Source organism: Bos indicus, chromosome 27, assembly GCF_029378745.1.
Source record: "Bos indicus isolate NIAB-ARS_2022 breed Sahiwal x Tharparkar chromosome 27, NIAB-ARS_B.indTharparkar_mat_pri_1.0, whole genome shotgun sequence".
In the NCBI taxonomy this organism is placed as follows: Eukaryota; Metazoa; Chordata; class Mammalia; order Artiodactyla; family Bovidae; genus Bos; species Bos indicus.
In genome coordinates this window covers 37,799,910-37,813,060 of record NC_091786.1, presented here as the reverse complement: position 1 = coordinate 37,813,060, position 13,151 = coordinate 37,799,910, and the positions used below count along the sequence as shown (strand labels likewise).

At 54.0% G+C, this 13,151-nt stretch overlaps 1 protein-coding gene across 2 annotated transcripts in view; it reads right to left on the bottom strand.

Moving 5' to 3' along the window:
- Positions 1-13,151, bottom strand: part of HGSNAT (heparan-alpha-glucosaminide N-acetyltransferase) — a 33,746-nt gene continuing 20,595 nt past the window's right edge. For both annotated transcript variants that reach the window (XM_070781514.1, XM_070781516.1), the window contains exons 8-18: positions 11,454-11,530; positions 10,809-10,839; positions 9,533-9,693; positions 8,298-8,413; positions 6,184-6,305; positions 5,652-5,778; positions 4,523-4,609; positions 2,888-2,965; positions 1,937-2,007; positions 1,732-1,844; positions 1-1,081 (exon numbers count right to left, since the gene is read on the bottom strand). In XM_070781514.1, coding sequence (XP_070637615.1) covers positions 900-1,081; positions 1,732-1,844; positions 1,937-2,007; positions 2,888-2,965; positions 4,523-4,609; positions 5,652-5,778; positions 6,184-6,305; positions 8,298-8,413; positions 9,533-9,693; positions 10,809-10,839; positions 11,454-11,530 — 1,165 coding nt within the window. In that variant the 3' untranslated portion in view covers positions 1-899. The remainder of the gene's footprint in view (positions 1,082-1,731; positions 1,845-1,936; positions 2,008-2,887; positions 2,966-4,522; positions 4,610-5,651; positions 5,779-6,183; positions 6,306-8,297; positions 8,414-9,532; positions 9,694-10,808; positions 10,840-11,453; positions 11,531-13,151) is intronic.

Genomic DNA, 13,151 nt, shown 5'->3' with positions numbered 1-13,151 from the left:
GAGCTTTTTAAACATCATTTATTTTGAAGCATTTTCGGTAACAAAATGATCTCTTCTAAGGATTTCAGGAAAGCCACTGATGCCTCCCACCCCACTGGGTCTCAGGGCTAGAGTGGACCTGCCTGGTGAGGATGGCAGAGCGAGCGGGCTCCTCTCTTCCTAGAGACAGAGGATGGCTCAGGGGACCCTCCCCCTCCAGATACACAGACAGACGGACGGGTGAGAGGCAGGTGGGCAGACAGATGGAGAGGTGATGAGCTCAGGGAGGTGCCTAAGTAGATAACTGTTGGTGAGCATGGCCAGGAATCACACGTCTACAGTTTCACTTATTTTTCAAGTGGGGAAATGCAGACATTGGCTTCTGAGGGAAAGGCATTTTTTTGGACCCACCCATACCTTACGGATCTGAAAGGATATTACTTGGACTTCCTTGGAATATTAAACTACATAACCAAAATATAGTAGACTATGTTACTACACGTGACACCCAGTGAGCTTCACAGTCAGACACGGCAGCGATGGTGGCATCTTGGTCTCTGTGGACAAGCGTGGGAAGACAAGGCTGCAGGGAAACATGGATGAGGCAGCTTCATCCGGCACAGAAGCAAAGGCGCCTGGTCATCCCTTGTGAAAAATTCAACCACACAGCCTTAGAATGAAGTTCCAGAGGCAGCTGTGCACACAGCAGATGGAGAGAAAAGACAATTACGGTTCAGCTGTTTGAGCTCTGTGTACACAGGCCGAGTCGGACGAGCTGTGTCCCAGTCAACCAGCCTGAGCATGTCCGCATCGCCCCCTTAACTGGGAAACACACAGCCCATCTGTTTTATAAGCAAGGACTCCTGTCAGTGATCCCCGGGGCCCAGCCATTCTGCCAGGAACACATCTCGGCTGGGGCCTCAGATTTTCCAGAACACCTTCTTCTTATAGAGGGCGAAGGCGATGAGCACCCACAGGGCGGTGGCGACCATGTTCTGCACGAGGTGCTCCTTGTGTGACTGCTGGTCCCCCAGCTTCCACTGGAAGGGGAAGTAGTTGGCGAAGACCTCATGGCCCACGTACACCAGGATCGAGTTCATCCCTGGGGAGACACAGTGGTCATCCGCCTAACTCTGGACGTTTGACTTTGGTTCAGTGGAAAAAGAGAAAAAGCACCCACTTCTGCTATCGGCTATGGCCCAAAGATATAAGGGATGGGTATGTTAAGGATTTGAGTGTAAATTACAACCGAAAGTTAGAAAATACTCCTGTTGTCAAGTGTGACTCTGGAATACTAAACCTGAAAGTCAGAAATATTAACTTACCTTCTCTACCCAGAAAACCCGAGGACAAGACAGAGTAGCTGTTACTGGACTCAGGGCTGAAACGAGTCACTGAAATCGTCTGCCGCCTCTCGTCTTGGGTAGAAGCGCGTCTAAACCGGCCCCAGCGTCCCCAGGCAGCGCCTAGCATCACTCACGCGTCATCTCCAGGGTGCATGTGTGGGGGGGGTTGTTCCATGAGAAGGCACAGCCCCTTTTGTGAAGCGCCCGGAACCAATGACCTGCCTGAGGAGGCCAGCCGGGTGCGTTTACGACCCCACAAACGAAACGGTAAAATGGGGGGCTGCCTGGGAACAGAGCCAGCGATGCCTGCCTGGGCCCCCGGGACACGCTCCGCACCAGCCACTCGCGGCCTCCAGCCGGTCCTCTGGGTGCCCTCCTCCGCGCAGCCTGGGGCGGGGGGGCTCACCCGGGTAGAAGAACGGGGCTCCTGTCCACAGCCCCTTGACATCCACCACGGGGTAGAGGGCCAGCAGGATGAGGAAGGCCAAGGAGCTCAGCGTGGTGACGTAGGAGATGGACCTGGGGGACAGCGGGCGTCTTAGGGCCCCGGAGAGCGCGGCGGACGCCCGCCCCACCCCCAGGTGTGACGGCGGCAGGGCTTCCACACCTACCAGAGGTTTTTGTTTACTGGAATAAAGCCTTCATTTTCAGATGCTTTCGTCAGAGCCACAGAAACAAGCCCCTGGAGGTGGGGATGGGGTGGAGAGAAAAATGTTAAAAGTTTTTTCCCTCATCTCCAGAAACAACGGTGGTTCCAAACTGAAAACCAGGAGTGACTTCCTCGCTTAGGGAAAGCTGGAAAGTGTGCCCTCCGTTTTATTCTTTTAACTAGAAAAACATGTTTAAGGTATCAGTATGGGCTCCCCTGGTGGTCCACTGGTTACAAATCCGCCTTGCAATGCAGGGGACATAGGTTCGATCCCTGGTCCGGGCAGAGTCCACATGCCGCGGAGCAAATAAGCCTGCGCACCACGACGACTGAGCCCACACACCCTACAGCCAGCGCTCTGCAACGAGAGAAGTCCCCGGGATGAGACTAGAGTAGACTAGACTAACTAGAGTAGCCCCACCCGCCACACCTAGAGAAACGCCTGAGCATAGCAATGAGAGCCCAGCACAGCCAGAACAAAACTAATAATTACATAACCAAACAAGATACAGAGCTAAAAACACTCTCCACAAAGCGCCTTCTCAGCACTGCCCTGAGTTGAAGGTAAACGAGCTGATCAGCTGGAGTGAATCCTCGGAGGAAACATAACCGCAGGGTCAGAGGGGAGAGGAACGCTAGGCTTCTCTTCTGCCACCTGCCGACCTGCTATCGGGGGCCAGGTCCTACTGGCAAAGGCCCCCCCAGAATCCACCCCTCCGCTCTGTTACCTCATGGGTTCACTGACTTCCTTAAAGAGACTTCTAAGAAAACCAACCTGAGCATTTAGGCCTCGTGATGATGAAGTGAAGAATGTTCTGGCCCGACGGCTGTGACCCCAGGGCTAAATGTTTTCTTTCTTTGAAACGTGAATGTGTGAAGGGAAGGAACTTCAGTGAGGGAGGGGGTGACTTACAAGAAGACAACCCCAGGCAGCAAATCTGATCAGGATGCCTCTGGTCTGGTCCTTGTAATACAGGAGTATCTTCCCTGCCTAGGGAAGAAAATGCAGGTGTCCAAGAGAACCAGCTGGGGGGATTCTTATTTCATATTCACCCAGTGTTCCAGGACAGACTCGCCTGCAGGCACTGCGGTTACCAGGGAATGAATGGTCCCCTGCCCTTGGCTACTGGGGGCCAGAGGCGCAGGGACCACTGGGGAGGGGGCCGCGCAGAGGACGCGCTGCCGGGCTGAGGCCACGAGCGCGAGGCAGAACAGCAGGCACGCAGCGTGTCGCACGGTGAAAGCACACGGCCGCCCTGCTGGGCTGCAGGTGGTTCAGAAAGGCCCAGGGGGTCAGAGGTGGGAAGGAGGGAGCAGGCGGCACGAGCCTTCTCCCACAGGCGATGGGAGCCAAGCAAAGTCACTCCCCCCGCCACGTAACCAGAGACCAGCTCAGGCTGGGCTGCTGGATGGCCCCCTCTGTCAGGGGGAGAGAAGGGGGACAGAGGCAGTGTGGACCCAGAGGCAGGGAACACTTTAAAAACAGAAAAATCTGCACTTTGCATAAACCACCCCCCAAATTAGGATTTTCTGAAAACACTGAAGAAAGTGTTAATAATTTATAAGAGCTAAAACTTATGAATGTCCTGTTCTTGGAGCCTTATGTTAATTAACTTATTTGGGTGCTATTAACTTATATAAATGCTATTGAAGCACATGGGGTACAGAAACACTCTCCGGACGGCCCAGTGGGTGTGCAGGGTCCAGGCACGGGTGGCGGTCAGCACTCCTTACCAGAGTTAGGGCACGCACAGATTTACCTGGAGAGCATATGGGGGGATTAAATGCATTTACTAATAAAAGCAGCAATGTAAACTCTACAGTAGGCAGCATCCCCACCCAGGAAATTACTGAACCACCAAAATGTAAATGCTGCAGACCCGCACTGTCCTACCCGGGAGCCACTGGCCACCTGTGACTGTTCAAGTGTAAATTTAAATGAAATAAAAAACCAGTTCCGCCACATCTGGAGGACTCTGCAGCCACACGCAGAACAGTTTAAGCATCACAGAGGTCCCCCAGGAAGGGGTACGTGGTCTTTCCCCTCCCAGTCATCTCCTCTCAAATAATGGTTTCCGACACCAAATCAGGAGAATTTCAGGAAGGAAAGTCTGGGCTGCTCAGAATCTTAACATAATTGTCTCTGAGAAACCGAGAGCCACGGGTACTGGCTTGGGCAAAGAGTATGCGTAATCTGAAACTGTGTGACGTGCACACGGAAGAAAGGTTGACAGGTGACCTTCCAGACGCGGTCCAGCCCAGCAGGGACACCTCTCACCCTGGGGCTGCTGTTCCCACGGCCGAGAGGAGCCATGTGAGTAACAACTTCTGAGACCACCGGAACGACACCTCATTATATGAGCGCGCTAACTTTTAGCGCCCTCTAGTTGTGATGATCTGCCAAACTGAAGCAGAATTTATTAGGCCTGAATTACACAGAAGATCGTGCTTCCAACGACTTCTTTTAGTCAAACGGACATGTGGCTGAGTGATGAACCAATAGTCACAAACTGTCAGGAACATGCATTCTCATGAAATGAACAAATACCTGAACTCCCAAAAACGCCATCACGATGGAGTTGATGGTCCCCAAGATGCCCTCTGGGTCATACGCCACCTCGGTGTGATAAAGCACCTGAACAGGACGAGAAGGCAGGACTCACTAACTGACTGAAAACACACACAAACAACTCGCAGACGAAATACAAACTTCATTACACCCCAGCAGTCAATGTGTTTGGTTTCGCTGCAGAAATTCACTGCCAACTTGTGGCCAACTTCTGGCCAAGAAAGTGTGTGCTATGTGGAAGGAAACGCAGATGTGAGCCCTGGTGCAGGGCAGCCGCCTTGACCTCAGGTGGTCCAGGAGATAATACTGGGACCCATGCCCCTGACACAACACATCCCTAGCCAGCTTCAAACAGTATGGTATCTTTTACTTTTCAGGTTTATCCTTTGGGATCAAGCCTATTGTGACTTTGACTTCTTCCTTTCCTCTTTCAAGGCAAATAACATTTAAAAATACATTTGTACTATTTCATTATAAAAGAAATGGTTATTGTAGAAAAGGCAGAAATTTGGAGCCAGTTATTGTCATGGATGCTGGGGGCATCACCCAGCTCTCCCGCCCCAGCTCGTCCCACCCCTCTGGGGAGGAGAGCATCCCGAAGTAGTAATGGTGGAAAGCTCTCAGCTGCTCCTGGGTTTGTCCCTGAAGGGAGCCAGCTCTGGAGAGTCACCCCCTTGCTGGGCCACCCACACCCCACCAGGGATGTCAAGGGCCTGGTCCCGCACACCCCACTGAGAACACCTCTGAGGGGCTGTCCCGGCCCCCAGGACACCAGCGGGGTCTGCGTGTGACAGTCCCCCTGCCCGGTCCTGCTTCCTCCAGCCCCACACTTCCTCCAGCTCCTCCAGGCCTCCCCTGTTGGAACCGCCCACCCTACCCTGGACCTGAGACCCACGGGAAAGCACCTCGCGCACACCTGGTGCCGGGGAGCCCCCCTTTAAAAGCCAAAGAAACACACCGCCCACGGCCAACACAGTGAGGTCTCTTAGGTCAGCCAACTTCAGACACAGCTTGGCTCCGCCCTAGTCTACTCCTCGGTTGCAGCTGGGGGCTGGCCGCCCCCTTTCCGCCCCTCAGGCTCCATCCTGTCCAGGCGGCGCCCACTCACAGCGGAGGAAGGGTGCTGGTAGAGATGCTGGTCACCCAGGAGCAGACGGTCCACGTAGCCCGCGGCGCCGCCCGTGCAGTTCCGGTACCTGCCCCCGTCTCCGATGCCACCGGGCCCCAGGTAACCGCTGAGGAGGCGAGAACACGGGCTTCACCCGCCAGGCATGGGGGAGGGCTGCGCACGGGCCATGTGCATGCCCACCACACCCCCGAAGCGCCGCCAACTCCCGCCCGCCCTGAGTGCTGTGCACACCCCCTGCAAAGCCCCTGACTCCCTGGCCGCCCCAGGGGTGAGACAGAGGCGGCGGCCCAAAGTCCATCCGCACTCCCGCTGACCCTGGGAGACCTGCCAGAGACGGGCCTCTGGACACGCATTCCACCCCCTCCTCCCCTGCCCCGACACCAGGGAGTCTTCAAGGAGGACAGAGAGGAAGGAGGTCCCGACATGGGCAGGCTGACAGCTGGAACCCAGAGGCTCCGACTTGGCAGAAACAGCCGTGCAAACGGGGTTGGTTCCCCGCAGGGCTCCTCACGTGGGGCACCCGGGAACCGGTAAGAAGAAGGTCAAGGCCAGCCAGACGCCTTCCAGTATCAGCACGAAGAGCCACTGGGGCCAACTGGCCGTGATGTCCAGCAGAGAAAAGCAGCTTCTCTCCTGGGGGGAGGGGCCGCACATAAAGAACACGTGTGAACTCAGGCAGAATGGGAAATAAGGTGCAGCTGCACATGTATTCAGGACGCTCCTGGGAGGCTCCTCGTGGCCTTGATGGTGGTAACACAGAACAGATGTGTGTTTATTCCAAACGCAGATACGCCACCTCTGTGACATGGGCTTCCTTGGTAGCTCAGCTGGCAAAGAATCTGCCTGCGATGCAAGACATCCAGGTTCGATTCCTGGGTGGGAAAGAGCCCCTGGAGCAGGGCACAGCAACCCACTCAAGTATTTTTGCCTGGAGAATCCCATGGACAGAGGAGCCTGGCAGGATACAGGCCATGGGGTTGCAAAGAGCCGGACACGACTGAGTGACTAAGCACAGCATATGACATGTCACAGTAAAATGTTAGTGGAGAAGTTATCAGTGGAAAATTCTACTCTTGTATCCAAGCGATTTAAAAAGAGATGTTCATACAGAAACATGTACACGAATGGACACGGAATCATTATTCATAGCAGCCAAAAACTGAAAACAGGTCAACTGTCCATCAACTGATGAACGAATACAAAATATGTTACATTCAGAAAACTGAATGTTATTCAGGAGTAAAAAGGAGTCAAGTACTCATGGCATAACATGGATAAACCTCAAAAAATATTCTAAATGAAAGAAGCCGGACATGAGAAGCCACGTACTGTGAGATTCCATGTCTATGACATGTAATTCCATGTCTATGACATGTCCAGAACAGGCAGATCAACAGACAGACAGCAGATTAGGGGTTGTCTAGGGCCGGGGGACCTAGGGTTGGGGAGTGGCTGGGAGTGAGACAGGGTGTTTTCCAGGGGTAATGATGAAACTATTCCAGAATCAGGCAGTGGTGATGACTGCACAACTCTGTGACTATACCAAATGTCCCTCAATTTTACACCTCGAGGGTGTGAGTTTTATGGGATGTGAACTATATCTCAATAAAGTTATTATTTTAAAAAGAAATACAACTGAATTTTAAAAAGGAAAATGAAATTTCAGCTTTGGGAGCTCTGCTGGTTGAAGGAACAAGGGGTACAGCCCACCTGCTCCTGGTGTACCCACAGCTCCTGGCTCTACCACGGGGGCCGGGATGAGCCTCGCAGACCCTCAAGTCCCCCACGGCTACCAAGGTCACATCCGGGTGAGCACGGCAGCCCCACTGTGCCTTCAGGACCCTGCAGCAGAGGGCACGGGGCGTGGGCAGGGGGCCGCTGGGGGGAGTGGGGTAAAGGAGTGCCAGGTAAACGCACTCCAGCAACACACACCGAGGAAGCCTTACAGGAAGAACCCAGAGAGCCCGGATTCAGGGATGCGTTTGCTAGTTACATAGGAAGGAGCGGGAACAAATACAGCTTATACAGCTAATACGCTTACTGGGAAGCAGGAGCCACATGGAAAGATTTAAACATTTCCACCTACAGCTTTGCCTCCACCAGGGGGGACAAAAAAAATAGCTGTCATCTGAGTAAACTGAACTCGGCAATGTATAAGAAGACAGAAAGTAATACTGCAGGAGGCGAGACACATCCGCCTTACAAAGAAACAGGAAGAAGCCCAGGGCAGACCTGGCACCTTCCAGGTCGAACCTCTGCAGCCTCTGTGTGGACAGAGAACGTTCTATGAGGTTTCCACGAGGAGACTGAAACGCTGGCAGCGATGCCCCGAGAGGCTGGGCTGGTGCAGCAGATAATGGTGCTGCTGTGCAACGCCGTCAAAGTGCACTGATTAATGGAAACTGAACATTTATTAAGAGGGTAGCGCTCATGGTGTGTGTTCTTGATCTCAATTAAAAAAAAAGAGGGATATAAAGACTAAATAAAAATAACTACTTGAAGAGAAAATATATGCTTTGCAATAGAGTTAGAGTCTCGTTCTCTTTGGTAAGGTGCTGAGAACTAAAGAAGGTTCTGGCACTTATACAGGGACCCTTCCTTCTTTATAAAGACAGGGTTGCTCACCGAGGCGCAGGTCTCAGGCACGGGCTTGGCAAAGAGCAGCTCCAACACGGCGACCACGAAGTAGGTGGCCCCCAGGCGCTGGAGCACGCCGGGGATGCGCGCCTTCTCCCAGGACACTGCGGGGCACCGGGCAGGGGCGTCAGCCAGCACCGCTCGCTGACCCCACACACCACCACCTTCTCCCGCGGGGCAGACAGACCTCTCCCGCGCCCAAAGAAGTCTGTTTTTTCAGCTTATGGAGATGGGAGCCCAGGTGGTCAGGGGCTCCGCTTGCACCAAGCAGGGAGGCTGGGTGCAGAGCAGCTGAGGGTCCCGCTCGGCGTGGGGACACAGGGAGGCCCCCTCCCGACCTTCTCCCGTCAGGGCTGAGGATCCAACTGCCAGCCTGGGGGGGCCTGCAGCCCTGGCACGGGCCGGGCTCTCCCTGCCCCACAGGTGTGTGCCCTGCAGAGCCCCGCTGAGCCCACTGAGCCCACGTCCTTCGGGGCTCCACCTCCTCCCATCGCCCAAAGCCTCGGCGCCTCCTGCCAAGGGTTCCCCTGCCGGCTGCCGGGTGAGTGTGTCCCCTTCCGCGAGCGAGAGTGAGCCCTCTGCAGCCCGCGGCCTCTGCTCCAGCGCTGCCCCAGCACGGGGCTCACACCCTTTCTCCCGCCGTCCTGCCCCTCTCACGCCTCTCCAACACGGCAGAGGCGTCACTGCCTCCTCGCAGCGAGGCGCAGCCACACGCAGGGGGAGCCCTGGAAGGGCAGCCTCACCGTGAGAGCGGGTGACACCGAAGCGGCAGGAGGGCGGCAACGGGGACCAGCGGCTGGTCTGGCCCGACCCTGCCCCTCCCTACACTCGGACACAGCACCTCGCTCTCCCCACCCCAAGGCCTTCCTTTGTACAGAAGGGTTTGCCTGGACTTGGAGGCACCTTTCAGGCCTAAAATTCCAAGATAATAATAATAGGGACTTCCCTGGCCATCCAGTGGTTAAGACTCTGTGCTTTCACTGCAGGGGGGCGCGAGTTCCATCCCCGGTTGAGGAACTAAGACCCTGCATGCCATGTGGTGCAGCCAAATAAACAAACAAATAACAACGCCCAACGTCATGCAAGCATTAGATATACTTTTTGAGTAACTGTTCTTTTTTGCAGCCAAAACTTGAGGCGGAGGAACTGCGTTTCTTTCAAAGTATAACACATCTTTTCCCTATTTCAACCTGAATATATTTTAACAGGGGAAAAATACTTACGTGGACCAAGGCAATAATTGGGATTCACAACGAAAATTCCTATACAGATTAACAGAAAACTCCTCCATGCGATCTTCCCCAGTAGTCTGAATTTTGAACATCCCCGCTGCAGAATGGAAGTCATCGACAGAAAAATCGAAGTTCCCATAATAAACACAAACCTGAAAAAACAACAGCTCTTACTAGGTGGCCACTTCCAACTTTTTCATCTCTACATCATTAGTATTTTATAACCTAAGATGTAAGAGATGCAACACATGATTTCTCGAAACCACATCAGCTTAGAGGTGGAGGAAGAATCCCAGTGTCGGGCTGAAAGGTTTGTACCCCTTCTCATGCTGACTTAGGAGCAAACGCTTTGGAACAATGGACAATCCCCCCATTCGGTCACCAAAAACAAATGATTATGTATAAAATAAGCTCCAAGGATATTCTGTGCAACATAAGGAATGTGACCAGTGTTTTATCATGCCTCTATTTTTAAATTGTGAATCCCTATAGTATATAGATGTATATACATATGTACATGTACTATACACACGTATATATACATATAGTATACACATATACGGCACAGACTTATATCATGTTGAACATCAACTACACTTCAATTTTAAAAAATTAACATAAAGGAACTCTTCACCAGCCCAGAGAAACCTAAGTTCATATCAGCAAGGAAACACCGAGGACCAAAGAGAGGAACCCACGGCCGGTTCTACGAACACCTCCAAATGATGGAGGGAAGTCGTTCAAAGTATCGGCAGACACAAAACCCGCGCTGTACGGGAAGTCAGGGTCCTTCAACCAAGGGAACAGCCGGAGACAGCCAGGCTTACTCCACTATGATTTTAGAGTTTAATGCACTACTATCGTTAACTGTTATACACATTAGCAGACTTTATCAGAAATCCCTGCTACCGATATACTGTGTACCTTTTAGGAAATAAGATTTTCACATGTATTTTCAGGATCAGTGGAATATTCAGAATTTATGACTTTCCACAAGATTCTAGCATCTCCCACATCATATGCACACTAACGAAACGTTCCCTCTGAAGTCACCCATCTTTTATGCGCACGTGTCTAAGACAGCACTACGCCAGGTGTTAGAACTGTGCGGGAACCCAGCTTTCGGGAGGAATTCATCACACGGAGGCCGGGGGCAGCACAGGCCCGCCGCCGGAACTCAGGGCCAGGGTCAGGAAGGTCCAGCATCAGCGGGAAACCAAAGCTGGCGGCTGGGCCACGAAGAGCGGGCGGTGGGTCTACAACTCACCATGGGAACACAAGGTCGGCCACCGTCAGCCCTGCAGAAGGACACAAGCGTGAAAGTGAGGAAGGGCCCGGAGCGGCGGCGCTCCCCGACCCGGGACGGCATCCATCTCTCACTGCCCGGGCACGTCCCCAGGAAAACCCCTCCAAGCAGCACCGGGCTCCCTGACTCTCGGGCTGGGGGCTGGCCGGGGGCGCTTCCATACTTCCAGCCTGGACAGAAGTATGCGGACGGTCTACGATCTCAGGGAGTGCTACTCAAAACTCATCCTAAACCCACCTCCTCCCAGCCAGATTCACAGCCACGAGGCAGCATCACTCAGACCCCCAGATCCACGGCGTCCCCAAGAGGACCATGTGTCTCAGGGCGGAGCGCCCACGAGGCTGTGGCATAAGGCGCACCTAGAATAGGATGAGGACCTTATACCCACGTTCTAACACCCTCTGCAGAGGCCACATCCTGGCACCAACCTCTGCAGACCTCTGGGATGACAAGGAAGCATTGTGGAGCCAGGGTGCACAAAAGGGAGAAGGAAACTGAAGGCTGAGGCAATGGTCTAAGGTGCCGTCCGTGGGGACGCATCTCTGGGGCCTCTGGGGGGCGCTGGAGGGGCCCGAGTCAGCCAGGCGACCCCGGGCAGGGGCTCACCGTTCCAGCTCGAGTGCTTGAAGTACCAGTACTTCCCGCCTCCATAGTTCACGAAGACCATGAGGATGAGCGCCATCCTGCAAAGCGACAGACACGCGCTCAGGGCCCGGCCGTTGCCCGGGACGCCTGGCTGCAGGACGCAGTGCCGCCCTGATTGTGGGCAGACCCTTCAAGAGCGAGAAACTCCCGCTTCTCAGCACCGTAGGGAGGACCCCGCACCAAAGTCCTCTCTGCCATTTCCGACACGATGCCTGAAGAAAAAGCGCCACTACACCCTGGGATTTGAAAACGGAGCAAACATTCCCCGTTACTCCGTTTCGTGCTAACTGCTTAAGCGTTTCAGGTTAAGGAACTGTAGTGCGAGGGGAGAGTCTTTCGGGTCAAGACCTGGCTTCCTCTTTCTTGGATCCACTGGACCTCGGGTGAGCCTCCCATCAATTCTGAGAGAAGGCGGGACACCCGACCGGGGACCATGACAGAGAGTTACATCCATCACCACGCCGAACCCGTGCTTGAAACATCTCAGCACTAAATCAGTGTCAGCCCTGAACACCCGGGCACATCTCCAGAAGAGAGAGGAATGCAGTAAGGCAGATTCTGCCTATGCTGCTGTTTGATGCCAGTTCCCCAGAATGTGGGGAATAAAGACAGGAGTGTGTCAGCGGGGTGATTTGTGGGAAATCTGGAGCCCAGAAATCACCAGGTAGCTCAGCTGGTAAAGCATCCACCTGCAATGCACGAGACCCTGGTTCAATCCCTAGGTCGGGGAGATTCCCCTGGAGAAGGGATAGGCCACCCACTCCAGTATTCTTGGGCTTCCCTGGTGGCTCAGCTGGTAAAGAATCCACCTGCAATGCAGGAGACCCTGGTTTGATCCCTGGGTCAGGGAGATTCCCCTGGAGAAGGGATAGGCTACCCACTCCAGTATTCTTGGGCTTCCTTGGTGGCTCAGCTGGTAAAGAATCCGCCTGCAAGGTGGGAAACCTGAGTTCGATCCCTGGGTTGGGAAGATCCCTGGAGGAGGGCATGGCACCCCACTCCAGGATTCTTGCCTGGAGAATCCCATGAACAGGGGAGCCTAGCGGGGGCTACAGTCTATGGGGTCACAAAGAGTCAGACACGACTGAGCAATGAAGCACAGCACACTGGAGCCTGGCCGACTGCATTCACATCCTACGTGGTCCCTGTGTGACCTCGGACAGATTACTCAACTCTGAGGCTCAACTGCTCCATGAGAAACAGGGACGTTTTAGGAAGTATATACTTCACAGGACTGCTGAGAGATGAAAAGATGAAGACAAGTTGGAACCGGGCCTGGCACACGGGAGGACTCCGTGTTACGATGGTTATTAGCATCGTTACTGTCGCTGCTGCCTGGCTGCAGACACACAGAGAGGGGCATTCAGAGCCCTGGGGAGGCGGGGTCAGGGGAGCCCTGAAAGGGTTCTGAAAGGCCTCAGTGGGGGGCAAGAGAAGACCAGACCTCACACCTAGAGGTTTCTTCTTGGCCACATGGTCTCAGGCCTTATTGAAAGCGTCTGGTCCTGGCTGCCATTCTGGAACGCGTGACTCTGGGTTTGCTATCAAAAGGGCCTGATGTTTGAGCTGTTCTGCGAGTGGAGAAGGAGGACGAGGCTGCCCCGCGTTCCATTTCCAGCCTGGGGCACTGGCCCATCTGTGCAGCTGCTGAGCAGACAA